This window comes from Neocloeon triangulifer, unplaced genomic scaffold, assembly GCF_031216515.1.
Source record: "Neocloeon triangulifer isolate White Clay Creek 2 clone unplaced genomic scaffold, ASM3121651v1 ptg000015l, whole genome shotgun sequence".
NCBI classification, from domain to species: domain Eukaryota; kingdom Metazoa; phylum Arthropoda; class Insecta; order Ephemeroptera; family Baetidae; genus Neocloeon; species Neocloeon triangulifer.
In genome coordinates, this window is record NW_026775557.1 from 5098223 (window position 1) to 5125860 (window position 27638).

At 38.6% G+C, this 27638-nt stretch overlaps 5 protein-coding genes across 9 annotated transcripts; 2 read left to right on the forward strand and 3 right to left on the reverse strand.

Annotated features, from left to right (window-relative positions):
- Nucleotides 1-672: 672 nt before the first annotated feature.
- On the reverse strand, nt 673-3504 carry LOC132202882 (transmembrane protein 209). Of its 2 annotated transcripts, XM_059630174.1 has the most exons (12): nt 3441-3504; nt 3202-3339; nt 2842-3109; nt 2607-2782; nt 2411-2557; nt 2067-2354; nt 1894-2013; nt 1653-1792; nt 1376-1601; nt 1225-1322; nt 970-1179; nt 673-910 (listed from the first exon to the last, which is right to left on the reverse strand). In XM_059630174.1, exons 3-12 carry the CDS (start codon nt 3093-3095, stop codon nt 785-787), a joined length of 1785 nt encoding a protein of 594 aa, XP_059486157.1. In that variant the 5' UTR covers nt 3096-3109; nt 3202-3339; nt 3441-3504; the 3' UTR covers nt 673-784. The 2 variants fall into 2 exon arrangements, with proteins under 2 accessions (XP_059486157.1, XP_059486156.1); XM_059630173.1 differs by lacking the exon at nt 3441-3504 and having other exon boundaries at nt 3202-3430.
- Nucleotides 3505-3552: 48 nt separating this feature from the next.
- LOC132202884 (peroxisomal leader peptide-processing protease-like) lies at nt 3553-24778 on the forward strand. 2 transcript variants are annotated; one of them, XR_009442410.1, is made up of 8 exons: nt 3553-3709; nt 21107-21648; nt 22019-22268; nt 22902-23020; nt 23307-23481; nt 23832-24143; nt 24205-24398; nt 24653-24778. XR_009442410.1 is itself a non-coding variant. In XM_059630177.1 (7 exons), exons 2-7 carry the CDS (start codon nt 21112-21114, stop codon nt 24291-24293), a joined length of 1482 nt encoding a protein of 493 aa, XP_059486160.1. In that variant the 5' UTR covers nt 3553-3709; nt 21107-21111; the 3' UTR covers nt 24294-24483. The 2 variants fall into 2 exon arrangements, 1 of the variants encoding a protein (XP_059486160.1); XM_059630177.1 differs by lacking the exon at nt 24653-24778 and having other exon boundaries at nt 24205-24483.
- LOC132202271 (ion transport peptide-like) lies at nt 4694-18514 on the reverse strand. Of its 3 annotated transcripts, none has more exons than XM_059629079.1 (4): nt 18381-18514; nt 7165-7436; nt 5585-5717; nt 4694-5051 (listed from the first exon to the last, which is right to left on the reverse strand). In XM_059629079.1, the coding sequence occupies exons 2-3, from the start codon at nt 7431-7433 to the stop codon at nt 5603-5605; spliced, it is 384 nt and encodes a 127-aa protein (XP_059485062.1). In that variant the 5' UTR covers nt 7434-7436; nt 18381-18514; the 3' UTR covers nt 4694-5051; nt 5585-5602. The 3 variants fall into 3 exon arrangements, with proteins under 3 accessions (XP_059485062.1, XP_059485060.1, XP_059485061.1); XM_059629077.1 differs by lacking the exon at nt 18381-18514 and adding an exon at nt 13550-13683; XM_059629078.1 differs by lacking the exons at nt 5585-5717; nt 18381-18514 and adding an exon at nt 13550-13683.
- LOC132202888 (uncharacterized) lies at nt 24656-25279 on the forward strand. Its single transcript, XM_059630180.1, has 3 exons — nt 24656-24815; nt 24899-25004; nt 25062-25279. Exons 1-3 carry the CDS (start codon nt 24765-24767, stop codon nt 25202-25204), a joined length of 300 nt encoding a protein of 99 aa, XP_059486163.1. The 5' UTR covers nt 24656-24764; the 3' UTR covers nt 25205-25279.
- Nucleotides 24743-27635, reverse strand: LOC132202883 (CWF19-like protein 1). Its single transcript, XM_059630176.1, has 10 exons — nt 27457-27635; nt 27221-27387; nt 27058-27159; nt 26808-27004; nt 26438-26749; nt 26102-26284; nt 25918-26033; nt 25714-25861; nt 25500-25660; nt 24743-25443 (listed from the first exon to the last, which is right to left on the reverse strand). The coding sequence occupies exons 1-10, from the start codon at nt 27474-27476 to the stop codon at nt 25305-25307; spliced, it is 1545 nt and encodes a 514-aa protein (XP_059486159.1). The 5' UTR covers nt 27477-27635; the 3' UTR covers nt 24743-25304.
- Between the last annotated feature and the right edge of the window lie 3 nt (nt 27636-27638).

A 27638-nucleotide genomic window follows, 5' to 3' on the forward strand; every position in this document is an offset into this window, starting at 1 on the left:
AACTTTGTCAACAAGTATATATAAGAGTTATTATACTTCGTGTTTGTATGATTCTGTTATTTTTATAAATAAATATCAACTCTAAAAAAAAACTAACTTAACATCTCATTGATCTAACAAGTGAAACTTGTTGTCACAGCAACCAAATGAAAACGTTTTGTTTACCAATGCTGTAGGTGTTATTTGCAAGTTCCGTCTTATTTTTCCTCGTGCTCCTGCTTAATTTTTTTCTAACCACTTTGTCACCCGGGCAACACAGGCCGAAATGAATCTTTACCAAAAAATGGCCCTCAAAAACAAGTCGTTCAACACGTACTACTTAGACTCTCCAAAGCCTTTCCGGCCTTGTGAGATCAAAAAAGTTGTCGACGAGCTTCTTGATGAGACCTTCAATGGCGAACCTTTTTCTCCTAGTGCCCTGCCAGGCCTTGCTCAACGACTGGCAACGGAGTTGAGGGAAAAAGTGTTGTCTTACGATTTTCAAAGGTACTTAAGTCATATATTCAATAATCTGGGAATATTAAAGAAAAAATCAATTTAGGTATAAATTCATCGTTATGGTGCATGCCATTGATAAGATGAACCAAGGAATTTGCATCCAAAGCCGACCTCTGTGGGATTCTGAGCGGGATAGCCATGTTACCAGTACTTTTGAAACAAAACAAGCTCTCATAGTAGCAACAATTTTTGCAGTTTATTATGACTGAAAAACCATTCCAATTTCTTTCAATTAAAAAGCTTACATTAAAAACATTTTTATGAGGTTCACATTGAAAAGATTTGTCTAGGCTAAGACCCACATGATGTTCAACCCAGAGGGTCCCATGCTAATGCGGCCCAGCATTCCAGCATCCTCCGCCTTGAGCTTATGCAGAAACAGCAGAACTGTGTGCAGCAAGTTGTTTCTTCCCTGTAGAAATTAAAAAAATTTAATTAACGATTCCATTAACAAAATGATTTCATTATTACTTTAGGAACTTCATAGACACTGTTTTTCCAGATGAGGACGTAGTGAGGAGGATTTGCTGTTGCTTCGTGGATCAGAATAATGTTGTCTCCACACTTTGGCTTGTCAACAGCCTTGCTCATGTGGACAGCAGAGAAAGGTCTCGGGTCGGGTCTGTGGCGCATTGGGGGCAATTGTACATCCAAGTACATAGCCAGGAAATGCATGATGATCTTAAGTCTGGGTTAGTCAAGTTCAATATAAAATAAACTGCAAACCTGGGTGTCCGTTGGCAGAGTGTCGTCCCAAGGCTTGCCATTGAAGTTCCCGCCAGAGTTCCAGCGAAAGTCACTCATGCACCCACCACTAGCCAGTTCTAAACACACATTATTTATTTACTATTTAGGTTCAGCCCTTTAAAATTGTTACCTCTAATTCTTTGGACAAGGTACTGCTGGTTTTGGGTAACCTCCAGGAAGGTCAGTAGAGTGGGAAAGTTTGGGATGTACTGCTGCACCTGAAGCGAATTGCTCACTGGCTTTATTTTGTCCAAACTCGAAGATCCGACCCTTTCTTCATTTCCCAGTCTTTGCAGGGCCTGATTCACATCGTCTATTTCTTTGATCACAGGATTCAGAACAGTCATTGTGATCCACTGGAAATATAATTATTTATGAAGTACTTAAATCTATCACAGGAAATTTACTTGTCTCAAATTTTTATTCCACTGAGATAGACGTTCTTGAGAGACACCCTCTTTCTGCCAGAATTTTTCATTGGTGGAGATTGAAGTCACACCAGGCAGACTTTCAATACCAGGACTTCCAGTCTTGTTTAGCGTTGGAGCTGCATACATATTATTAGCAATAATTAAAAACATTAAATAACCAATTTTCAGTAAAACAATATATAAAACTGTTAAACTTTCGGCTACACAGAAAACACACCCTGTATGTTTGTAGAAAGGTGGTAAGTCATGTTGGTAGGCAGAATCAGGTCCGGGCTAGTAGAGTTGACCTGGCTGTTCCACAAGATGCTTAAATTTGTAGGAGACGAATTCAAGGGGCCTTTTTGGGGATCAATTTAAGTTGCTATATATTTATTAATTGAATATTTTTACTCTGGCTTGTGTTGGTAACCATTTTCTGCTCCATTTTCTCCAGCTTGTCAAGGTATCTCAAGAGTGACGCTTCATCCACAACTGGCTCATCTGACTCAACATTGACAGGGGTTGTTGTAGTTGGAGTGCCACTGTTCGTCCTGCACATCCAAGAGGTCGAAAGAGATGAGTTGAGCGAGTTATTCCATGAAGGGCTGGCGCTGGCCCAAGTTTGGTTCAGGGATATGTTTGCCTGTTGCATTGCACTCAAGTTTGGTGTATTTAGGAGTCCAGACACATTAGGACTTGCTAAAAAAACTAATAAATAATTTCCGGTAATTTCAATAAATTTTACATGAGCAAACCAGTGCTTTTCTGCGAAAGGAGAGTGGAGTTGAACCAGCTGGCTGCTGAAAAGTTGATGGGGGTTTGAGGTGGAGAAATTTTATCAGAAGCAGCTTGTGCTTTGCTTTTTGCAATCATTTCCTCAGTCAAGGTTGGAAATTTGGGATCTGAGTTTAGCGTAATTATTATTTAATTATATCATTTTAATGATCAAACCATTCTCGCTGACTCCGAGAAGTTTTTTCTGGTCAGCAGTTAGAGGTACAGGTTTGAAAGTGACCAAGATGTAGAAGTAGTTGGCCAAGTGGTAGACAATGTTGATGAACAGCACAACCAAAAATGCCAGCTCCGTATATTCAGCCCAGTTGGGTCTTTGGCTGCAAGACTCAGTCCTGTTAAGATTGTAATATTAATTAAAATTTATGTAACAGTACAAATTAAATTCTCGTACAAGTCGTAGAGAACAACGGAGAAGAGGGTGGCGTTCACCCCAGACCACAAAAGGCTCTGCTTAGCCGACTTATCCAACCGGAGAACCTTTTGGAACTTTTCGACGTAGCCCTCCTCTTTGGCAGGAGTTGGCTTTGATGTTGGAGTAGCTACTGGTGTGGCACTGCTCGGAGTGGAACTGCTAAAGGACTGTAGAGGAGACAAGGAAGCAGGAGTAGAAGATCCCAGAAGCGGCGTGGATGTTAGAGAGGCCATGTTTTAAAAGTTTCCTACAATTCGATAAAAATTAAAAATATTTATGCAATGAAAAACACTGTTGCATTGCTACAGGACACACAATATTGCTTTTAGTTTGACGTACTCTTTTGTTGATGCTGATATGCCGATGAGTTGATGGAGGTAATAGAAGAGCCGGTCGCCGGTCTTGGCGGTAACCAAATCACAATTCGTTCTTATACAAAAGTCATAAATATGTAACGGTTGAATTCTGCAGCCACGACTGAGATCACAAATCAAATATGTACAGACAAAGTTTTAAGTTACATAATCATCCGCAGTTTTGCAATAGGAAACTAATTTAATTCAGAACTATGTACTTACTACCGCGAGGCTGTCCCGCGCTGTTGTTGTTGGTTGTTGTTGTCACCAGAATTTTAAAATCCCCGCCCCTCGCCAGCAACAAAAAATAGCAAACAAGTGAGCATCAACTGCCCTAAAGTGCCGGTGCCGCCCATGCGATTTCAAGTTTGTTTTTGTTTCAAGATTTTTGGACGATAGAAATTCCTGAGAAGAAAATGTAACGTTTATTTGGGCTATATAGAGATATTTCCAGACTTCAGACTTCAACTTGACTTCCAAAATTTAAGCAGGTCAGAATTTTTTTTTTAATTCCCTTTGTCCCTTATGTACATTTTCTTATTGTTTTATTTTTTTTAAACATCACACTCCGCTAATTTTATACAGTACGAATTAGGTACATAGTATTTTGAAATAAATTTGAAAGCTTACAATTTAAAAACAAGGGGCTAAAATTGTAAGTAAACCATGTATAATATTATTTTATGGTGAAATTACTTTGTTCATAAAAAAAAAAAAAAAAAAATTGTGAGAATGGGAATCAAATTATTTATCTGGCATTTTTTATTAAAATTATCCAGGCTATGTTCACAAGACATTGTATTCAGCAAAAATTATGATAAATAGTTAAATATTAATCACATGCATACGCAAAATTTTAATTGAGGAAAAATCCATATTATATTTTATTTGAGAAATCTAATATACAACAATTTTGTTACTCCCCGTGGTCCGGTGTATAATTGAATACATATAAGAAATTTTTCAAAAAAATAGATGAATTTCTGCCATTTAAATGTTCTCTCTGAATGAAATATTTAGAAATTAATATTCTAGTTTTTGCAGAGTTATATGACATTCTTAACTGTGTATTTTTTTAATTAATATTAAATCATCTGGAAATATAGAAAATGGGGTTTCTGAATTAATTAAAACAAGCTTTCTTTTTCTTGACATTATTTTTGTCTATTGAAATACATTTTTGTTGCAAATACAAAAATTAAACAAATGAGATTCATACATGTTTGGAGCGAAAACTTAGCAAAATACATAATTAGCACGCATCTCTCAACTCCTCATTCCCTCGCGCATAATTATATGACGCACAAAAGTCAAAACACGGAATAAATTAATACTGGTTGGATATAAAAATAAATTGTGTGTTTGTGTCGTACCAAAGTGCGCTGCAAAAAACAAGTTGGAAATTTACCCGCCAGCAAATTATGTAGCAAAAACGTGCAGAAACATATATCTTTGGTCTCCTCAAATAGTTGTAATTGACAAAAAAAAAGACTGCACAAGTCCGAGGGGCTGCAGAGTCGGGACGATGCAGAATGAAGCGAAAATGGAAACGAAATTATGTAAGTTTATTTTCCTGAGGCAATTTATCCCCAGCCAGTAAGTTGCCGTCGGAAGATGCAGTTGGTTGAATGATTAATAACTAGATACTCTAATTTAATTTAAATGCAAAATAAATTATCGTGAAAAGGTGACTAGATTAGAAGTGGGGCTGTCGGTCGGCGTCGTTACTTCTTGCCAAGAAAATCGACCATCTTGCGGAGCTCCTCTGTTTCGTCGACTAGAAGTAACGATTGAACACATCCCCAGAAGTAGTCAGTGCTGAAGCACTCGGATCTGTGGAAACGCAGAAAAAAAATCATTAGTCTCATTTCACGTCAATGTGGATCTAAAATGCGTGCAAAAATCACCAAAACTACAAAATCGCCGCAAAATTCGCCTAGACGCAAAATCCAAAACGCTCAAAAATGCAGAAAACATACCAAGGTGGTTAAAAAATGAGGCAGGCGATTTGCAAAAAAGCCGCAAATCACCCCAAACTAGACCTTTTGTGTTAGTTTTGAAAACAAGCGTCTATAATACACTTCTAAGCATGCAATTGCTAGATTTGCAACTAGCAAAACCTCCAAGTACTTTCTTTACATTGCACTTGGAGTTGAGGCTCTAAAAAATTCACTACTGCCAAAAATGTGTCAGCAAAAACAGCCTTTTCGAAGAAAGAACAATAACAAAAGGTCCGTCGTTAGTAAAAACAAAAGAAAAAGGGTTAAAGTGACAAATTAAAAAGGTCATGATGCCATGGTTAGTGCGAAACGCAACCATTGTAGGATTAGTCGTGTTAGGAAGGGAGGTGGTGGAGGTGAAGGTACCTATGGGGCGACAACGAGCTACGGGGCAGCCCCGTGCAGCTGTTTGATCCACGATTGAATATCTTCCAAGTCGTCCTGCAGCATCAGCGAGTCGACGCAGCCCTTGAAATAGTGGGTGGTGAAGCACTCCTTCCTGCAAAAGGCAACACGCAAATCCGCGAACACACATTAGAAGGGAGGCGGCCTTAGTTGCAATTTAGTCTATTATCTAATATGGGAGCAGAAACAACTTTGTTGTTTCAATGCAAAGGGGCAAAGCCTCGTCTTGAACTCGCCTTATGCGAAAAGATTCCTTATTCAGAGCAATTATTTCTCTCTCTTTGCGTCGCGTAATTTCATACGTTAAACGAGGTCGCGCGTTTTTTCCAGACCCAACTAGATCTAGACGCATTTGAGTGATCGCAAATGAGGAAAAAATAAATAACATTCTGCGGAATTTTCTTTGTTTCGTGTTAAAAAAAAATTAAAATTGCGTATTTCCGTGTCGTGCGTGACTCAGTTTGGGTTAAAAATAGACTGGTTATTAAATTGCTTGGCTCATTTTCCATTTAGCCAATTCCACGCGCGTCATGAGACAAGCGTGTCATTGTTTGAGGATGAAAATTGTGCAAAGAAATTCTTTAATGTTGAGTCTCTAACTGTGGCGCCAGGAAAAATGTATGAATAAATTGGCATTCGTTATTTATGACGCTGCTTAAAGTTTTTTATCCCCTTCATAATATTCATTCTTAAATTTGTACGTGACTTGTAATTTAAAGATGAAGAAAAAATTTCATTTTGTTATTTATTAGGTCACGTTCTTTTGTTTTTGGCAGCCTAGAATGAAAAAATTCAATTCTTCACGATTTTCCCTAAGTTAAATGCAAAAGATCTTAAAATTGTAGAAACAGTTTCTCTTTATAGATCATTATTAAAAAAATTGAGGAAAATTTATCACAAACAGACTGTTTTTTTTTTTCAATTATGCGCCCTCTGAAAACAAAAGTCGGTGTAATGAGCTTTTGGAGTTTCCATTCGTGAAAACCTGAATAATTTTGCGTACAAAAGGAGAACTTGAAATGCAAATGATTGTTGCAAGTACCAGTTTTCACTAACCTCAGGTAACTTATTTAAATCTCGTTTTCATTTACGTCTTGGGAATTTCAATGCACGTATGAGCCGAGAGGAAAAATTATGGGAAACCAGAGATGTAAATTAAAATGCTAAAGAAAAATTAAAAAAGCAAGTTATTTGAAATTTTAACTTCTTTTTATCTGACTATGAAAATTCTTTAAAGGAATCGAATCAATATTAAAATAAAATAGTTCAATCCCACGCTGTCTCTGAAGTGATTTTCGATAGTTGACAATCAATAAGGAAAAAAAGGGTGAGAATCAATCGCGAAAAATTACCATGAGTCACAGACTTCTATAAAGCAAACCCGCTAATTGAATTATTAACCAGCGAGGCAAAGTCGGGTCTTGTGGCGCGCTAATTTCGCGTTAATGAATCGCGAAACCGCAGAGTCACGGAGCAATATCTCACGTGCGCCAATTAAGGGAGGAATACAATATATTTGCAAGGAAATGCAGTAAGCGCACCTGCAAAGTGAGTGCAGTTGTGGTTCTCTGAACAAGTTGTAGCAGTCCTCGCAAATCCGGTCCAGCCGCGCAAATATGCTCTTGTCGTAGACGCCCTTGCACTGGATGTCAAAGAAGTGGGTGCGTTTGCTCAGCGTGTGGTTGAGCACGAGCGGCCGCGAGGACGCTGGCCCGGCGCCGAAGGGGATGCCGCCGCGCGTCGGGCTCGCCAGCACCGAGCTCACCAACACCACGATTGCGATCGCGGCTGCGATGCTCGTTCTCGCCATTACCTGAAAAACAACCAAAAACACAATTAAATTACAATTGTAGCATTTAAATGAGGATTCAAAAAAACCTTTTATTTGAAAATTTGGTACACTTCAATTTTCTAGTTTTTTTATTGCATTTTTTTTTCAAGTTCATTGAAATTTCTATCATTTTCATATGTTTAATCAAGTTTATATGAAACATTAACATTCCTGATGAAAACTTCATTTTGCGAATTTTTTTAGCATATAATTTCATCACATCAATCGTGACTTGGCTGCTTTCAATAAATAAAAAAAATAGTTTTTTTTCTTTGTGTATAGTTGATTCGAGGATCCCTGGTTTAAAATTGTGGACAATAGTGGAAAAGAATTGATTTATTTATATATTTATCGAGTTTCATGTTTTTGTGTGCGCCTATTATCAGAAGAATAATGATTGTCATGAGAAAGAGGACAACGGTTTTCCCAATTACGGCGAGTTTGGGGAAAACACTCTCGACCTCGAGTCTCATCTCTGGTAATGGCCCGAAAATATTAATCCAGCTGCTGAATGAACCCTTTCGTACAATGAGTCCGAATCGATCAGCGCTGGCACACACTCGCCTCTTTATATTTGCACACGTGTGCCGATTGCGAAAACAATAACGGTGCGAACACGTGCTTTTGTCTGCGGTAAAGGATGCTGCGACACCTCATTTCAATGCCGTGTTTTGCGAAAATTTTGATTAATTGCACGCCGCAAGCTAATTGAAAGTAATTGCGATCTAGATAGTAAGGAAATTTTGCTTCGAATGATAATATTATCGTGAGTTTTTTTCATCTTGCAAGTCGGATGAATTCTTATAATAATTCAGCTATATGTATTGTTTTACGCGAAATTTTTGATTACAAATTGTCCGAGTGCAAATCAATCGAGTGCGGCCTCCTCTCGCAGCGCCTCTGCTCAATGAGCGAATAATTCTGCAATTGTCGCGTTGCATAACGCTGCTCACTTGACTTGCAGCGCTCGAATCCTTCAATGGACCACCAAAGGCTCGTCTCGCGGCCACTTAATGTTGCCCTCACAATTTGATAATCGCTAGCTGCGACCACAGTCGTCGTCACGTGAGTCTAGGAAGACGGCCTAGGGCCTCTCGGACCCCTCGCCAGGCTCCCGAGCCAATTTCAAGCAACGAGCAATTCCACAGCCGCACGCACGCACTTTCATTCCGAGACGAAGCCGCGAGGCGCATTTTCCGACGTCATTGGAAAAAATTGAAATAAATCCCCCCAATGAGATGGCGTCGTTGTAAAACAATGACCTTTAGTCACAAACAATTCAATGTATACGGATTTATCTTGATTTTTATTGTTTTAGCAAAATTATTGGGCCCTTTTTGGTCAACAATTCACCACAATTCACTATTTTTTCGCAATTTTGGTTTAATTTTTTGCAAATCTAATTTTGTTTAATAATATAGACATATTGAATCTGATAATAGCGCTAAATTTGGTGCACAAAATATAAATAAATATTCAATAATAAAAATAAAATTATTGCGAATATTTGATAAAATATTTATTCATATTACATATTAATTATCGCTATGCAATCTTTACCCCGCTGCTATAATTTCAAATGCTCTTTTAATTAGTTTCAACTTCAAAAGTAACACTGACATTTATTTTTCCTGTATACGAGCCTATTTTTGATGTGCCAATTTTGATAAAAGTTGGAATTAATGCCCTTGTGGGCCTCATGCTGCAATTTAATCAAGCGGCTTTTATCATAATTATTGTCCATGCTGGTAGTTTTAAAATTCGCAAAAGGTAAATTATTACTGACAATGAGAGAAAGTGCCCGCGGCGAAAATTTGCTGACGTGCCTGACGTCAATCAGCGCACGCCCAGGGTTTTGCGTCCAATTATTTGCGTTGCCACGAGTCTAGAAAGTGCCACACTTTGTCCCTGTCATTTTCCAATTCATAATCAAATAAGAGACGTACTTTTGAACCGCAAACATAGCCGCCTATTTTTAGAATTTCCTTCGTATCTTTTGTCCTACGCAGACTTATGTACTTCCTCTGATACGAATCGCAATGCAGTTTGCTTATCTGAAAGAATGAATAAGCATCGGTATTTTTAGCCCGTTATGCGGAAGACGTGATTGGAATTCAGAAACTGCGATAAAAAAAAACTTTTGCTCAATGAGTTAATTATTGTTATAAATAAGTTTATTTTAGGTAAATTGATTTGGTAATAAATTTGATTTGAATCGTGGCGCAGCTGCCGAAAATTGTAGGCGCATCAATCAGCGTCCCCCAGCATTCATCTGAATAAATAAGCAACTTGAACGGCCACAGAAACGAAACTTGTCACCAAAGTGCATCGAGCGCATCAATCAAGCGCCGCCCAGAGACACCTGCACTTGGAAATTTCCATTCTGTGGCCGTTCGAGAGCAACCGTGCAGGATAAAACACGCTCAAATTAAAACAAATAATTATTGCTTTAATCCAGGGTGGTTGAGGTCAGGAATCGGAAGTCGGGAAGTCCTGATAATCTTATGTACTTTTCCTCGCCGCAGTTGATTAAAGTTTGTCTGCTGGACAGAGCCTGTGGTTCTTTTTGTCGGCGCGAAAACCGCCGGTCCTCAGATTACATTAGATTGCCTTGGCCACCAAACGAGAAGGTCAACGTTCAGAATTATTTCCTAAACAATTATCTCGCCCGGCGGCAATCTCTAATCAGAAGATGCAAATTGCTGGCCTTGTCCTTATTGTCCGGACAGACGCTTCCTCCTCCAGACAAAACCTCCCGGATTGAATGAAAAGGACGGTGACCTAACCAGTGAAATTATTAAATGAAATTCGGAATTAACTGATGGTTTTTTTTATTATTTTTCTATTTATGACTCAATCCTGACTCAATCAAACTGAAATTTTGAGGCGTTGCTATAAGTTGCTCATGAAATTAGTTAGAACTGCGGCCCGTTTGAGATTTTGGCTGATCCGATCAAAACCAGGCGGCCTTTGCCTTATTTCAAAATCATGCTGTATTTTGTAAATCGTGACGAAATCCCGTTCACGCCTTTTCGGTTTTCAAATTGGAATCAGAGACGTACGAGTTTTTGACCCTCTCTCACAAATCATCCAGATCGGTTCGGACTGACCCGAAAAGTTGAGAAGGAAAAGTGTGTCCCGCTTGTCAACGGCGCTTTTACTTATGTGCTGCGGTGATTGAAAAAGTGCGCCTTCGCTTCCAATCCATCACGCGGCCAGATTGAGGTTAGATAAAATCTTGCCGCTTGCGAGAACACTGAACTCGGAGATTAAAAGCTGGGGATGACAGACGCTCATTTGAATCCCTAGACAGCTTGGCGCTGCTGCGACTTTTGATACCGATCTCCGTCTCTGTCGCTGCTTGTTAAAAAATTTACGAAAAAAAAATAATCACTGCACGGCGAGCACCGCTGCCTTTTTTGGACCAGACTCGCACCTGTTTGGTCGTGCCTTTTTTCATTTTTCAAGACCATCAGCATATCAAATTATTTATTTTCTCAGTCAATACAGAAATTTCAAAATTGGAAGATCTAAAAGAGAAGAAATTGTTTCAAACTATTTTGCCCTCTTGTTTCATAATTTAATGTAAATAGCAAACGCACCGATGATTTTTTAAATCATCCAGGCTTCAAAAGAGAAGAAATAGGCCTGACTCAATAAATTTATTGAAGCTAAGTTTGTTTTTTCATATATAAATTAAATTATGCACATTTTTTGCGACGACGAAGTACATCGTCTTTGGTGTTGAATGTTCTGTTCTCGGTACAGGGAAACGCGATATTTGATAAACAAGTGTGCTGTTTGTGTGTGTTGTATGAACTGGCTAAACGCGTGCATTTGGAGCAGAAAACCTCTGCCGTTTTTATTTTACTATCATATTGTGAGAGCGAGCGAGGATCGGATTTTGCTCGCTAAAAATAGCCCCATATAAGGCAGTCACCCGATGCTTTTTTGCAACCCATCCGCCCCGCTCGAGAGTGCGAGTTTTAACAGATTGATTGCTGTCTGACGAAACTCGTCCTACTAGACGAGCCGTCTGTACGTGAAATTGATCAGTCATGGTACGAAGAAGTGCAAAAATGCGTACCGGTGAAATTCAATATAATCTCTGTGTTTGTGCTGCGGCCACAGACGAAGACATCAAATGTCATAACTATGGTGTATCGCCAGGTCCGTTTCAAATGATTTGCTCTCATAAGAGAACGAGACTGATTGCATTACTTCAAGTTTAAAGTTTTCACCAAGATATGTAATAATGCGTCATTGATCACAGAAAGTGACTGTTTTATGCAAAAAAATAGCTAAAAAAATCAAATGTTAAATTCAGTTGCGGCATTTGAAGGAGGATCAGTGCAAGTATTGAATTGGCCAAATATCAAAATTTTTGATCTATTCAATTTTTTAATTGTAAAACTACACATTGTAGCTGCGGATCTGAATTATTATTAGGAAATTGGAAAATGTAAAGTGCATAAAACAATTAGACGCGATTCATGGTGATTGTGGCGTTAATTGGCGTATCTCGAGAACAGGGAAATAAAATAGGAAGGCGCTGCTGCTTTCTAATTGGTAATTGGAAGTCGCTTTTGATCTTGTCGCGCGATCCACATACTGCTTTACTTATTTACAAGCGTGTATGTGCATGCGGTGCTTGTCCAATTGTGTTGCGTGCACGCAAAGCCAGTGTGGCAATTCACCAGCAGCAGCGTAAGAGAAAAAAGTAAATAAATACCTGCCCATATAAAACCAATCGGAATATAATGAATAAACAGCAGCTGTGGCAGATTTACGGCCGACCACGTTTCTCTCTTTGTGATGTCTTTCTTATTCCTCGAGTGCGGCTCGTAATGAGGATTAAAATGACCCTACAAGGTGCAAACGTGTAACGGTTCTGATTTTCGCCAAGTGTTATATATTTTGTCTTCGCCGCTCAAATGGACACGTGTTTACAATTTAATTAAGTTGTTTACAAAATTAAACTGCGCCGTGCTTTGCCTCGATTTCAAAATGCAGAACACTTTTTCACCCGTTCTTTTTAATCTATGTTCTGATTGAATTTTCCATTTTTTTTTTTTTTATAAATTACAAAATTTGACGTTTTCTTTCACTTTTGGAGGGACTCTTGGAGTCCCACGAAGCTCTCGTGGGAAAAGTGAGAATAATCACGCGGGATTCGTTGAATGGGTGTCGCAAAGCACGTTGGGGAACACGGGGCTCTTTATTTTCAATGACCCATATCCTTCCATTCGCGCATATATCGCCGCGCGATTGCGTTGTTGCCGCCGCTGAAAGCGCGACCATTAACGCTGCCAAAGGCTTCAATACTGCCATTTTAATACTGACCAATTTTAAGTAAAAACCCTGATTTCACATTTAAAATAAAAGTTATTATTGCTTCGATGGTGAAAATGTTTAATGAACGAGAAACAATCATTTTGATCAAATCGGAAAGCTTTAAAGGTTGCCAGAAATCAGTGATTTTGTTTCTAATAAATTCAAGAAAATAAAATCAGCAGTAGAAATAAAGAACATTCACCCTCAATAAATCCATTCCAACCTTCTTGTTTCCAATAATTTGTGTCAATAAATTTTATAAATAAATTTTAATTTAATAATTAGCTGATTACAATTTTGCCAATTTCAATTGCACGTGAGCGGCGGACAATCACTTTTTTTTCCTTGGGAAATATCTGGCAACTGACAGGTCAATCGTTTTTCTGCCCCTCATAAAAGACAGACAGACGCTCACCGCAAAACAAAGAACACAAAGAATTTATCCGATTGCACGTAAGAATAACTAAAAGAAGCCCTCTACGTTTTCTGCCAATCATTTCACGGCCGGAGAGCGACTTTGTTGTGGCTCAATTACAAGGTCTGGAGTCGAAAAATTAAATAATTGGTCCAGAACGAAGAGAGCTTACTGCACAGGGCATATAATAATGTTAATCTGTCGTTGGACGACGCTTGAATCAGGGGCACGTAATTCGCGCGCGCTTAAATTGACCGCATCCGGCGGCCACCACTCTCCTGGCCGGCCGAGGAGTGATAGGGGTGGCCTTCGTCCGGGGGCTGCAAATTGCGAATCAGAAACTCACCAGGGTGTCTACGTTGACTCGGATCATTTTGGTATGATGTCTAAGGGTGCTCAGGGGGTTGGCAGGTGTTTCGTCCGCAGCACTAACTTCTATTGTAAGGTAAAGACAACGGGGTCTGCTGCTTGGGTCCTGAAGCGACTCTCATTGACTGAAGCTCAGCCTCTCGCACTTGGCTTAATATGATGCTCTTCGGTACGTGGAGGGGAGACTCGGTCGCGCAAGCTTTTTTACAATTTTAACTTTAAATTTAGGTATTGAGGACGATTTTTTTTTTATAAAATATTAAGATGCATAGCAAAAAAAGAAACATTCATTTGCCAAAATAATTAAGTTTAAACTATTATAAAAATATTTTTTCCAGATTATATTAATTAATTTTATTTTTCTCTAAAAAATCAGATATATTGTCGAACGGAAGGAAAATAATTGGGAGAATCTGAAATGTTGTCACTATTGATAGTTTACTTGAGTCTGGCAAAAATTTCCAGATAAATATGAAAAAACTGCATTAAAAAATAGTCGTCGTGCTATTTGCTATATCTAAGGGAAAATAACGTCTTTTCACCACCCATGCAATCTGATTATTCAATTCATTTGGGAAAACTTGAAATGGATCAGGGGGGCAGTCGCAGCGCGGACTGCATAAGTCGGCCGCATTTGTTGCAAAAGTTGGAATGCTCTGCGAAAATATTATTTGCTTGTCGTAATCCGATGAGACTTTGAGGGCAAAATACAGTCGAGTCCCTTGTTGTTTGGTGAAGAGCGAAAGGTGATCCCCTCGCGAGGCAACAACCCTTGAAAACTGCAACTGACCTCCACTCAAATGAGGAAGAGGAAAGTTCACAGAAATAATATCTCCGGTACTCTTTCGTCAAAACAAACAAACACCCCTGGCTTTTAGCCTGAAAAAAGCTTTGCTTTCCGTTTACGCTCCATTTGTTTATTTATTCTGAGCCACGTTTTTGGTCCATCATATAAGCGGCGCCACTGACATTTTTGCGTAAAAGATTTTCAAAGAAATGCACTTCGAAGGCTTCGTAGTTTCCACTCTAACGTAAATTTTCCCCTCCAATAACCATGCCATTTTTTAATTTGATATTCAGTTAACGCGATTTCTTCCTGCAGAAATTTCAAATAAAGACTAAATCAGACAAAATATTGCGACTTAAATTAATTGTAATTGCAGTTTTTACAATCAAAACTATTCAATTCTGTAGCATTTGAATATTAAAAATATTGAAAAGTCTATTAAATCCAAGAGCACTGGCTCAATCTGCCTATTTTTAACTTCTTTTAAATTTAACTTTGATCCTTTTTCTCTCCTAAAACTTATAAAAATTACAAAAGGAACCAAATCTACCAATTCATTGTTATAAAGCCGATATTACAAGATATTGCTTTTCAAAAGTCCTAAACAGTTTCAAGAAAATGCAATTAAAACAATTAAAATCTTACTTTCTGAATAACAACCTTTCAAATTTCAATGGAGACGCTAACTTCTTTTGATTGACAAAATAAACTGGTAATAAAATTAAATATTTCATTTTGATGTAAACATTTTTGTAATTAGAATAATCAAAATAATTAAGATCAGCCGCGCAATCGCAAACATTTTTAAGAAAGTTGCTCAAGTTTTTTCAATGACCGCATTGAGAATTTTTATGACTCATTCAACTTATGAAGTCACAGCTTAAAAGGTTGACCCCAGAGAGTGGATTTGAAATAAGATTTCAATCATAACTAGCACGATCAGTTCAGTATTGTGCACAGGTAATGTATGACGTCATCGGCATACCCCTTTTCATAAAGATCAAATTCTTATCTGCACTTTCATTTACGTTTCATGCTCAAGAGGAAATGTAGACAAATAAAATAACACCCAATGGAAACAATGATATAGTGGGCGTGTGAGTAACAGGTTAAGTTGAAAGAGTGTTTCGTGAGTGTGCGAAAAGTTATCAGGGATCTAATTAGCTGAACACGCCGGTGGGAAATCCGTCGCTCTGTAGTACCTTGCGGGGAAAATTAACTTCTATAGTTACGTCATTTTTCATTAAACTCGTCTTAATGAAATAAGTAATGATAAAACAGGTTTGAATTAAATTTAAAAAATAATCAAAGAGTTTTCCATCGCCGTGTGTTCTTGGAATTACCGTGAAAATTCCACTTATTTTCATACCTGGCAATTCAAGCTTCATGATGTCACGATCACAAACGTCTCGCACTAAGTAAGTCACGATTTTCAAAAGGGTATATTTTACAATTATTCCGCTTGCTAACACGCCGTTAAAAAAATCTTGCAGATTATTCAAGTGGTATACTGACGAAGACACTTGAAATTTATTTAATCCTTCCTCCTAAATAATTTCCTGGTCGAAAGTGTGAGTCGTTTCTGTTCTAATTCATATCCAATTCGCGAGTCATCTGCTATTATTTGCCCAGTGTGACGTGTGAGTCAAGGAGTTGTTAAAAATTAGATCCGCCATGACGTCACCCCACCCACCTCATAAAAAAGTTTTCAGTGTAATCAATTCATACCTAGTAGATTTATGCTAATTAAACAACGAGTGGTTTTCTTGCACGTTTAAAATCAAGAATCGAAAGAGTTAATTTTATTTTTAGCTAAAGATTGTTGCCACAGCTTTCGCACGCGAATGTGCCAAGTATATTTATAATATAAAATATGCATTCCAATCGTCTTGCTCACCTGGACGTGATCAAAATTTTGGCAATGATTTGAAGACATGCGTCGCCAAACCAAGTGGAACAGAACCTTTTTTTTTAATTTAAACAGCCCTTTCAAAATGTTCCATGCATTTTTAATTAACTTATAAACAATTTAATCATATAATAAAACATTCACTTTATCTGATTTTTCAAAATTTTCAATTCTTTGTTTGAAACTTATCAAAATTCAAACCAATTTCCGCTCACCTGGGAGACATGAACGCCTGTCCATCTCCAGGGAAACATATGAAATAATCCGTTTAAAAAAATTGATTTGAAAGAGGCGTTGAAAGGTTTCAAGAGGCAAAAGCTGTACGGAATTTCTTATGCTGCATCGCACCTGTCAGAACTCGGAATTTCATCTCCTCGCGTTATTGAGCAATCAATGTTTTTTTTTTTATTCCTGTGCATCGGAATTTTCCCTTTTCATGGGGGACACTTTATTTTATTTTGATATTTTCGCGGTTATTTTCGTTCTGGGAATGAAAGAAAAAAGATCCTGTTGTCAGACGCTTTTCTCGACAATGCTGAATCGCTGGAGCCGAGCGAGAAACACATGCTATGCGAAATGTTACACAAACCAGGGATTATCTTGCATTACGCACTCCCTCGTCTCGTTACTAGCAAAATGAAAAAGAAGTGTTGTTTTCAGTTTAAAAGATAAATAAGCAATATAAAAAAGAAATGAAGTACTCAATTAATAATGATTTAAAAGTGGTTTATATTATTATTTCTGATCGGTGTGATAAGATAATCTAAAAAATCCTGCCAGATTAAAAAAATGTTGAGTACCAGTTTATATTTCAATATTTTCAAACAAATTGAAGCAGAACAAATTTTTAATTTAATCCAATCAACTATTTTTTATCCTGCCCTTAAGTAAGGCACCCAAAAATATTTTTTCGCTTTTAATTTGCAATCACAGTTTATATTTAAAACTGAATGGAAAAACTCACCTAAAAATCTAACTAAATATAAACAAATTATTTTAACAAAATTATTAATTGTGCTTGGAAGCTCATAAAATAATTAAAAATATTTTGCAAGTCTACCTGATGATGATGTATGTCTGCAATCATTCCGTCACAACCATGATCAGACCATTGTTCCGAAAGTCAAGGCCAACTTTTTTGCATTTGCGGCGGAAATGCTTATCTGCGGAGCTCCAACTACCATTGTTGTTTGCTTTTGTTCAGTTTCGTGCGAGATTTTCTGTTAATGATGGAAAATTGGAAATAATGGAAGTTTTCTTTAGGCCACTAGAATGAATTGCCGCGTGTTTTTCTTATGGCTTAGAAAAATGCTTTGAAATTGAAACTGGCAAAAAATGGCGCAGTCTGCAAAATGTCTGCGCGTCGAATTGTAAATTGGCGGTGGCAATAAAGCAATTAAAAAGGATCTGCTCGTGATATCAATGAAATAAAAGGCCACTCACTCAGCGCCAGGACTGCTTTTGAAAACGACGGAATCGAATTTCCGTCGCGGACCATAAATTCCCGCACGCCCAACCGTCTGGCCGGCGCCGCCGTTTTTGCGCCAATTCGAGATGATTCTGCGTCTGCGAATTCGCTTTTTCCATTAGAGAGTATTAATTCATGGGAAAAGCTCCACTCGCGTTAATAAAGAGCCATTTTTGTAAAATCTTAATTGTTGCCAAGTTTGCTCGATTAGGACGTTCACCTTCAGAACAGCGAGGCGAGATCGCCAAGAGCTGAAAACGGAAGGTCAGGTCCGATTGTATGCGGAAGCTGGATTATTGAGGAAAAGCTCAAAGGGTTACTTGAGAAGTGTGCCGTAATTTGATATTTAGAGGGCAAGGTATGCGCGAATTCAAAACAAGAACGTACGTGGACAAAGTTACATAACCCTTAGTAAAAAAAATATTTATAGATATATCCAGAAATTTTGATTAAAAATAAACCAGAGAGAAAATATTAAAATTATGAGGCATTTCAATACATTATAATAAGCAAAAATTTTATAAATAATTATTCATTCAAGACCATCTTGAAAAAATAATCTCCTAATTTTTCTATCTTAACTTTTTTAAATTTCAATTAAGAGGAAATGATTAAACTTTTGAGGGTAGGTAATTTGTACTCACCCTTATTGGAGACAGACGGCGGCTTGGGGGATGAGAGCAGCGCGAGCGTGGGGCGTCGAGTGTCTCCTCAGCGTCGGCCAAGATGGGCTTTTATACGCGGCCGGTGGCCGCCTGCAGGGCCATCCCTCTTATCAACGGGGGCTGCTCCACCATCGAATTAGCGGCCTATTCATCCACTTAAATTACGTCGCCACGCGGCGAGGCAAATTGCGTCAAAAGGCTGAGACCTCATGCCAAGACAGCCATTCACCCTCGATCGAATCCAATTTTGTGTTTCCTTCTTCGCGAGAGAGCATCAATGAATCGCCCCCACAAAAACACGACCGCGCATTGTCAAAGTCAAAAATATGTTTTCAAAAATCAGTAGCATTTTGGAACATCTGACGTGATTTTCTCTAAATAAAATATACGACCTCCACTTAGGTGATTGAATGAAAGCAGAAGAAGTTCTGTAAAAATAATCAATATTACCGAGGATTGACCCTAAAATTACTTACTAAAAAAAATTAAAATAACATGTTTAGAGGTGTTTTCATAGCGCAATAAAAATTGTTCCGGAGGTTGTCTGTTTTAAGACGTAATTAGAGAATTTCAAAAATTATAAGTTTTATCACTAATATTTTATCCTCTCATCTTAATAATGACACAAAATATCTAAGAAACGTTGAAAATTTCCACTCAAGTTCAGTCAAAGCCAAGTGAGTGGAATTCTGCGCTCGCTTTTGGACATGCCAAGATTTATATTTCACTTATATGTAAGTATTGCGTCTCAAGTGCGCGCGTATTACATTGTTTCCTGATCGGACGACCGCTGATGAAAAGCGCAGATCGATTTGCATCAGAAAACGATTCCAAGGAAAAAGAGACGTGACAGGTCGTCGCGCACAAACAACGAGTTTTGATGCAATTAAAGAAGAAAGCCGCCGACTCTCTGCATGGAAAAACAATCAATTGTATTCAGACGTGGAAAATTCTCAAGCAAGAGAAAGAGCTGAATTCCTTGTCGTTTTTTCCCCCGGTCGGTCGTCGGTGCCAAGCTGTCTGCTGATTGTGCGAGCACCTGTTGCATAACTTCGGGCCAACAAAATTCTTTTTTGCGCCAAATTCCTCGCAGAACTGGCTCTTTTAAGGGATCGAATCGAGTCAACACAACGGTTGCGCCAACAGAAATAAAACTTGTGTGCGATTTCACACTTAAAGCAAATAGGTATTTTTAAACCAAAAAATATTTCTTTTTTTTAGATGAGGTGGAAAATATCCATCCCTTCCGGAAAAGTGTAAAATTTTACTATTTATTTAACGTGTCATTGTAGAAAAGTATAATAATGTCAGTTTTATTTTCAACTCGGAAAGTAAAAGTTGCCGTTTCAGTTTTTCTGTGGCTTAATTGCAACGCCTTGAGCTGAAATCGTTTTGTTTTCACTTGAGCCGAGTGGAAAAAGTTGGAAAAGGCCGCGGGTATTTTGACTGGCTTATAGAAAACTAAAGGGGACGGAAGAGATGAAGCAAACCAGCTCGCATCGGTTTCAAATAGGGTCACTTCAAGGCGCTTACGTGTCCCTTTTACTGCTCTGCAATTAGTACATTAAAAACCCTGACTGCATAATAGCACTTGAAATTACTTTTTATTTTTAGCGCTGCAGTAATAAATCAAGTACCGTTTTATTATTGCGCGAATTTTCCTTGTTTGACTTCAAGTCGGTCCTGCATGCGCACGTAGCTCTTGTTGATTTACAATCTATTCAAGTGTGTATTTTCAAAGCAAATAATACTCCAGATTTTCCTTTACACTGCTCAGCTAAGCAACTTTCAATGCTATACAGGCTTGAAAGAAATACCACTTTTATTAAATTATTATATATAATTCAGACGATAATAGTTTCCAATAATGTACATAATTAATGTTAATTAATGTATAACCAGGCATTCTCTGTCCAAATTCATCATCCGTGTACGGATTTTTTGTTTTATTTTACAAATTATTTTAATTCATTTGTTACTTGTTATCTTATACAAAAAATAGTTTTGTGGTGACCAAACTTTAATCATTTCTTATCCTGTTATGCTGAACTCTTCACTCATCCTTTAAACTCGACTTTATCCTATTATTCATAAAACTTTACAGCCAATGCAACTCGGATAATAGACAAAAATATTATAGAAAAAATTAAATAATAGTTATCTGATGAGAGTGCTTCAAAATTGAGATGAAAACGGTCAAATTAACATAGTAATTAATGCTGAGAAAACAGTAGAAACAATTATTTAAAAAAAAAAAAAAAAAAAAAAAAACGCTCATTTAAAACATCGACTAGAATCAGCAAATTAAATTAAAATTAATTAAAAAATAAACAATATATCAATGAAATATGTCTTTTTTCTATTATAAAAAAATATTTTATCTTCTGTTTAAATTATTTAAAGCTGCTCACAAGCAAAACTGATTGAAACAAATGTTCTGAACTCTGCAGAATACGAAAAAATATTTTATTTGAAAAGAAATCTAAAAAAAAAAATATGCCATAGAAAGTTTAAAGTGTCACAAATTTTGACAAATTAATAACTCAATATTAACATTATGGAATTAAAAATTTAATTTTTATTCCTTTAATTTTTCCTAATTATTTGAGAAACAGAATTTCCTGGTGTAATCTTCCAGTCCATTCACACTTGTTGGTGGTCCGTTTGTCGCGATGAATGAAAGAGCAAATTTGCGTGTGTTGCAGACCGGATGTTGATGACAAGGGTGCGCAGAACCGCCTCCAGGCTGCCGCCCCCGCACAAGCCGCAGGGCGTCCTGGTCGAGGTGGACGGCGACAACGGCCGGCCCCTGAGCTGCTCAGGGCTGCGATGGGGGCGGCTGGTGCTCACCCACGGCTCCCTGCTGCCCCCTGGAAAGGCCCCCGCCGCCCCCGGGGGCCGTCTCGCCCCCACAGGGTCTCCTGATTTGCGCTCAAGAATCGTCGGCGAGGACGGCCGGCTGGGCGGCCGCGTCGTGGCCGCCTGGCGCTGCCCCCTGCTGGACGCCACGGCCGCCGAGTTGGCCTCCAAGGGGTGGAACTTCCCCAACGCCGACCTCGCCCTCTTCCTAGTCATCCAAGTTGATGACCCTTTTCAGCCAGACCTGACCCTAGATGAGGTCAGGGCAGAATTGCAGACGCTGCTGAGCGAGTGGGTGACGGCGCCGGTGACTGGACAGGCGGTTCTCCTTGAGGCCACCCCCTTTGGCGCCGGACACTTTTTCCTCAATACTTGGACCAAAGGCATTGTATGTAGAATTTTTATTTTTTAATCAATTTTATGAATCCCTTTCTTTGCCTTTTATAGATTTACGCTAGGATTTACAGGGACTCTCTTATCTAAATATCCCAGGTTTTAATGGAAACCCCTCATTTATCACTTAAAAAGGAATCATCAGAAAATTTTTTTCGTCATTTATCCAAAAATCATTAATCACAAATCACTTATCAGAACTACGTGATTCACTTGCCAGAAATAAATGTATCAGAATCAGAAATTCATTTATCAGAAAACACAACAAGTGAAACAATTTGCAAGTAAAATAAATACATCTTAATTTGCCCTTAAAAATTTAAAATTAAAAATTAATTTCCAAAATTTTCTATTTTCATTTGCAGATAAACAAAGTGACTGGCCAAGGGCAAAGCATTATTTTGTGTGATTCCCACGCCGCCCCTGGAAGCGAGGGTGGTGCCCTTTACTCCGTTGGCACAGAGGGTCGCAAGGTGCTCTTAGGCCTGGTCGTGCAGACCATCTTCAAGGTCAGGGGCGAGGCCGTTTCATTGTGCATGGCCGCTTCCCTTCAAACAGTTCTCTCCACGGCACTTGGAATTCTCACAGAAAACATCACCAAACCTCTTCCTTCCGGTAAAAAAATGATTTAAAAATTTTTCGGAAAAAACATCGCCGTCGCTTTTTCTACTTGTTTGTGAATCCTTTAAAAATGTTATAAATGTTCCAACAAAATTTAATTCATAAGCTTATTTTTGTGTGTGGTTTAATTTTTTAACAAAGAAAATAATAATGAATCAGAATTCATTAAATATTCACTTCTAACTTTTGGCAAATAATAAAACCACATATGGAATAAGAGCACAAAACGCGGTTTGTTCTGTTGCCGAGAATGCGGGCGTCTGGCTGCCAAGTGACTTATGGCCGTTCCCTTTGCCCCGTGACCCGGGCAACAAATCATGTCTGGACGTCGCCGCGCGAAAACCTGGCGCTTGCTCTAGATCTCAATTCGCTTTGGCGGCGGCCCTTTGCTGAACGAACTGGCAAAACGCACCCCCATCCACTGTCCAAACACCTGCGCCCTCCATCTCTATTGACATACATTCCACTCTATTTTTAATTTTTTTTTCTCCGCAAAATTACGATTTTGCAAACCATTTTTCTGCCGATTTCAAACAACATATCAAAATGTTTTTGATGTTTTTTTATTTCTTTTTACCTTATTTGATATTATTTTTTGAAAAATTTCTTTTCCTTCTGATGTGGCAGATTCACCAGAAGTCGCCTCCAGAGGAGTGGCGCTTTTGAGGCACGGAGGTGCGTGGGCTTCGGCCGTCGCCCTGGACTCGGCCAAAGGCATTTACCTCACTTGTGCCCATGTGCTTCAGGTAAAGTTTATTTTGAGTTTCTTTGAGTTAAAATGTTGTGAAGTGCGTTTTAGATTCAGATTTAAAAGGCCATTCATTTTTTAATTTCTATAAATATTTCAAAATCAAATATTTTTTCATGCTTGTAAAATTCTATTCATTAAAAATAAGATAGAAATTCCCCACTATAAAAAAAATCAAATTCTATACCTTGCTTTTAATATTTTCTACATTTTTTACTGTAATTATATCTTTAAATATGTGTGGTCATTTGTCTCAAATATAATATAATCTTTTTTGCTCCCAGGCTGATTCCAAAAACTCTGTGCTGCTGCAGTGGACAAATGGCTCTGGTCCTGTTGCGGCCTCAATTTTATACCTCAGTCCGTCGTCTTCAGCCTTCGACGTGGCCCTGCTAAAGACGGCCGCTGCGCCGGGACCAAAAGTGGCGCCGAAAATTTCCCGCCGACTTCCAACTAAAGGTAAATTGTGGCTGTGTATTATTTTTGAGAAGCGATTGGGGAAAATGTACGTGGGATTAGGGGTTAAATTAGTCTTATTTCTGCGTCGCGCGGCAGGGGTGCGTCTGCGGAGGCCTTTATGCAGCCCCATTTGGCGTAACGACCCAAAATGAGGCCAATTGGCCTTCCTCGGAAGCAAGAAGAGCGGCCCATTTTAATTCCAGCTATCTCATCTCATTCCATCACCCATTCATCATTGTGTTGCCAAGCGCTAAAAACCTGCCCCAAAACTCTTCATTTTTAAAAAAATTCTCGATTAAAAAAATTTTGTAGGCTAAATTTTAATAATTTTTTTTTTCAAATCTTATTAGGTGAAATAGTTGAGGTGATTGGATACGGCCTTTTGTCGCCACCAGGACCGGAAAAGACCTTACATGGCCCTTTGGTGTCCCGCGGCTGTATTTCGCAGGTGTGGCCTCACATGCTGCAGACCAGTTGCGCCGTCCACTGCGGCAACAGTGGTGGTGCCGTTCTGCAGGGCCAAGAACTGGTAGGCCTTGTCGTAGGACACACGGAGGTCACCTACACTGATCCTGAGCTGCCCAAAAACTGGCCCCGTATCAACTTTGCTGTCCCCCTGGCTGCAATTGCCAATCCCATCGAGCGTTTCCTCAAAACGGGTGGTTCGTTTTTAATTAATTCTTTTTAGTTTGATATAAAAAAATGATGATGAAAAATTTTTAGATGAAAAGTATTTGGATGCACTTGGAAACTTTGACAAGGAAGCAACGCGCCTTTGGCAGCTAAACCCCATTCCAAAAAGCAAATTGTGAAAGATTTTCTAGGACTTTGATATTAAGCTGTGATATAAAAAATACTTGATGAGCTACTGGTCGAAGGATTTTATCATTTTTTTTTGTTTCCCTGTGGAAAAAAATGTAAGCATATATCGCATATATTTGATGTTTTTATATATTTTAATTGTTATGGATTTAAATTTTTGTTTTAATAAAATACAATGAAAATCTATATAAAAAGGAGTTCACCTATTTCCTATTTTTAAGGAAACCAATAATTGTGAAAAATGAAAATAGTTTCTAACGAAATCTGAAATAAATTTGTGGTTAAAATGTCTTAGAAATGAGCATGCGTGCCAAACTCGGGCAAATTTAATGTAGCTCTTTATTTCCAGCACGTGATGGCAGCACCAGCACCAAATTTAATAGACGAAGGGGGCGTGGCATTTTTTTGCACAAAAACAAGAAGAATTGAAGAAAAGAGTTTTGCAGATTTATTTTACAATAATGGCAAGCCCAGCCAGATCGGTTCTGAGATTGAACCAACCAGCTTTCAAGGTTTGTGATATTTGTGTTTAACTTAACTTTTAACTTATTGTTAGAAAACATTTTATGATTTAATAAAAATTAATAATGTGCAGGTCGCCTTACGAGGACTTTCGACCCCGACCAAGAGTTCTGGTTCCTCGAACGTGAACGCTAACGTACCAGGGCTGAGCGCAAAATGCGTCAATGTACCTAGCACCGGTAAGTTATAAAAAATTTATTAAGTGAAATTATATACAGATCTGTTCCTTTTGCCAGCTGTTGGTCCTGGCGCAAAGAAGGATGGCGACTACAAGAACCCTGAATATTACTGCTACAATGACACCTCGTACTTTGAGGCGGAAGTTGAAATGGCCAAGTACAGGCTGCCACAACCCTCCAGTAAGAAAAATAAGAAGTGAATATGCTCTTAGTTGTCCAATTTAATTCTGTACAGATGATGCTCTAGTTATTTCGTAATAATAAGAATTAACTTAAAACAACTGTTTTCTTTTTAAAAACCTAAATGGTGAAATCAAACGGCTCAAACTCCTCCCTGAACTTGACAGTGTTTGCCTTTTCCTCTTCTTGGCTGATTTGGCAGTCTTTCCAGTCCACTTTTTCAGGCATGTCCAACAAACTGGGACCTACGAGTGCCTCCCTAAGTTCAGAGTCATGATTTAAATTTTATCAATACTTAATTTTTTTTTTACATACCTTCCAAATTGCAGAGGGAAATTTTTCTTTGCTGTCATGTACAGCTGATCTCCACTAGGGAGTTCCACGTGGAAGTAGGGGGTGCCAGAAGGTGCCACTTGACTCAGGTCAGAGTGGTCAGGCAGTTCTGTCAAGTGCAAACCCTTTTCTTCCGCACACTCCTTCAAATTACAAAAATGATTATCGATGGAGTTAAAACAGATTAGAGTTTTACTTGGAAGGCAGCTTTTGCATCTGGAGCTGCCGAGGCTGGAATGGGGACAGCTTGGACTTGCATGTGGGAGGTGCGGTAATTGCGTTCGAAGAAAATTACCGCTTTGTTGTGCCTCTTCTTGAAGAATTTCTTGAGCGCAGATTTGAATCTAAATAATAATTAAATTCATGAAATTAAAACTCATATTAATTTTTAGCAAGTTACTTTTTGACTTCATCAGTCACTTCAGGTGGTAGTTGAGACGCAGCTTGGTGATGAGTGACTGGCAAGATGAGAACATGGTCTGGAGTGAGGCCTCCTTTGGCCAGGGCCAGATACACCTGGTTAACAATTTCACCAAATATTATTACAAAAATTTGAAGTGGTTTTTAATTAAGTTTTAAATCACCTCTGTGCCAACACTGATGACCATGTGCTTCTCAACCTGAGGGCTGGAGAGGCAGAACCAGCAGGGCGCCTGGTTGGCCAATCTTTGCTGCCGCTCCTCGTCCGTCTCCCTACGTTGCTTTTTTTTCCCTGCTCCCATTTCTGCTGCGGCGTCCATATCATAGAAGAACTGGCTTGGGCCTTCCTGATATTAAAAATTATATTACAATACAAATCTGATTATTTCAAATTTTGAAACAAATACTGAAAATTGTTTACTTATTAGAAAATTTAGAACAAAATCTTCTAACGATAAAGCTCGATCCTTAAGGTTCGGAAATATAATTTGAAAATTTACCCTTTTATTTCCAGTTGCCCCCGGCAGACTTGGGCTATTTGGATAAGGACAAGGTGTTTCATCAGTTGTCCTTTGAGCAAGTTCGCCTTGCGGAATAAAGATGACAGGCTGGATGTTGAGGGCGTAGACCCACTTGTCTTTCTGTCCAACTGACGACAAGGCAATCAGTCTCGTAGGCAGGTCAACGTTGTCCCCGGTGTCATGGTTGCGGTAGGGCGCTCTCTCAAAGAAGAAGGACTTGAGTCCGCAAAAGTGGTAGCGAGGCTTTATTTGGACGGCAAGCCAACTAATGAGAGCTGAACCTTCTTGACCCTGAGTTAAATGACAACGTGAGAAATGAAAATCAATAGTTAATTATAATCGTGATCACATCTTTGCCTCCTTGAGGCCACTGTGAAGTGAGCAGGATGTCCACCCCTTTGTAATTTGACTGATTTCTAAGGCAGGAATCTCGGACTGCGCTCACGTCTTCGGCAGTGAAGGTGCAGCTGTCTGATTTGGCACCTTCCTTGCCACTCAGGTATGCAATTTTCAGACCCTCACTTGAGCTGAAAAGACCCCTCTTTCCTGCAAATTAAAAATATTTGATGCAGGCTAAAAATTATATTCTAATAATTTACCTAAGTAGTTTACATTGGGGCACAATTCGCAGCCATTGGGGTCGGTGAAGTGTGAAAGTTGCTTCGGGTCACTGGGACCAATGATACAGGTAGGAATTGGAACTGGCAAGATTATTATGATTAGTTAAAATAAAATAATTGAAATTTGACAAATTAATTTTACCAGTAAAGGTTCCGTTTTTGTAGAGATTCCACTCGGCTGAGGATGAACGGTCCCCAAAGAAATTTCCCACGCAGAATAAATAATCAAAAGGGCCATTTTTCGCGTTGATGCTTTCAATCCGCGAGAAGAGCTTGTTGAATTTCCCGTTCACATCTCCGCAAACGAGGCTAAAAACATAAAATTATGTATTGTGTAATTTTTTGACATTCAATTTTTGTATGAAAAAAGACCCTTACATTTTAAATTTTTCTGCCATTCTTCAGTAGTGCACCAGGAGAGTAAAAATTGATTGCAAATGACACGAATATTTTGCTTTTCTAGCCGGAAAAAATTGGATTTAAGTAAAAATTATTGCACCGGCTAAAATTTGTTGTTATGCTTTCTCAACTTCTCCAAATTTTTTCGAAAGATGGAGCTG

What these genes read in the sequence shown, in the direction of transcription:
- LOC132202882 (XM_059630174.1), bottom strand. Translation starts at nt 3,095, where the DNA reads ATGGCCTCTCTAACATCCACGCCGCTTCTGGGATCTTCTACTCCTGCT. An exon ending in CCTTTCTACAAACATACAGG is followed by an intron (nt 1,793 to 1,893) that starts GTGTGTTTTCTG and finishes ATATGTATGCAG; the next exon opens with CTCCAACGCTAAACAAGACT. An exon ending in GTGTCTATGAAGTTCCTAAA is followed by an intron (nt 911 to 969) that starts GTAATAATGAAA and finishes TAATTTCTACAG; the next exon opens with GGAAGAAACAACTTGCTGCA.
- LOC132202271 (XM_059629077.1), bottom strand. Translation starts at nt 13,576, where the DNA reads ATGATCCGAGTCAACGTAGACACCCTG. An exon ending in GAGTCAACGTAGACACCCTG is followed by an intron (nt 7,437 to 13,549) that starts GTGAGTTTCTGA and finishes GTTGTTTTTCAG; the next exon opens with GTAATGGCGAGAACGAGCAT. An exon ending in CAACTGCACTCACTTTGCAG is followed by an intron (nt 5,718 to 7,164) that starts GTGCGCTTACTG and finishes TGCCTTTTGCAG; the next exon opens with GAAGGAGTGCTTCACCACCC.
- LOC132202884 (XM_059630177.1), top strand. Translation starts at nt 21,112, where the DNA reads ATGTTGATGACAAGGGTGCGCAGAACCGCCTCCAGGCTGCCGCCCCCG. An exon ending in CACCAAACCTCTTCCTTCCG is followed by an intron (nt 22,269 to 22,901) that starts GTAAAAAAATGA and finishes CTGATGTGGCAG; the next exon opens with ATTCACCAGAAGTCGCCTCC. An exon ending in GCGTTTCCTCAAAACGGGTG is followed by an intron (nt 24,144 to 24,204) that starts GTTCGTTTTTAA and finishes AAAAATTTTTAG; the next exon opens with ATGAAAAGTATTTGGATGCA.
- LOC132202888 (XM_059630180.1), top strand. Translation starts at nt 24,765, where the DNA reads ATGGCAAGCCCAGCCAGATCGGTTCTGAGATTGAACCAACCAGCTTTC. An exon ending in TGAACCAACCAGCTTTCAAG is followed by an intron (nt 24,816 to 24,898) that starts GTTTGTGATATT and finishes AATAATGTGCAG; the next exon opens with GTCGCCTTACGAGGACTTTC. An exon ending in CGTCAATGTACCTAGCACCG is followed by an intron (nt 25,005 to 25,061) that starts GTAAGTTATAAA and finishes TCCTTTTGCCAG; the next exon opens with CTGTTGGTCCTGGCGCAAAG.
- LOC132202883 (XM_059630176.1), bottom strand. Translation starts at nt 27,476, where the DNA reads ATGGCAGAAAAATTTAAAAT. An exon ending in TCATCAGTGTTGGCACAGAG is followed by an intron (nt 26,034 to 26,101) that starts GTGATTTAAAAC and finishes ATTGTTAACCAG; the next exon opens with GTGTATCTGGCCCTGGCCAA. An exon ending in GTGACTGATGAAGTCAAAAA is followed by an intron (nt 25,862 to 25,917) that starts GTAACTTGCTAA and finishes ATTATTATTTAG; the next exon opens with ATTCAAATCTGCGCTCAAGA.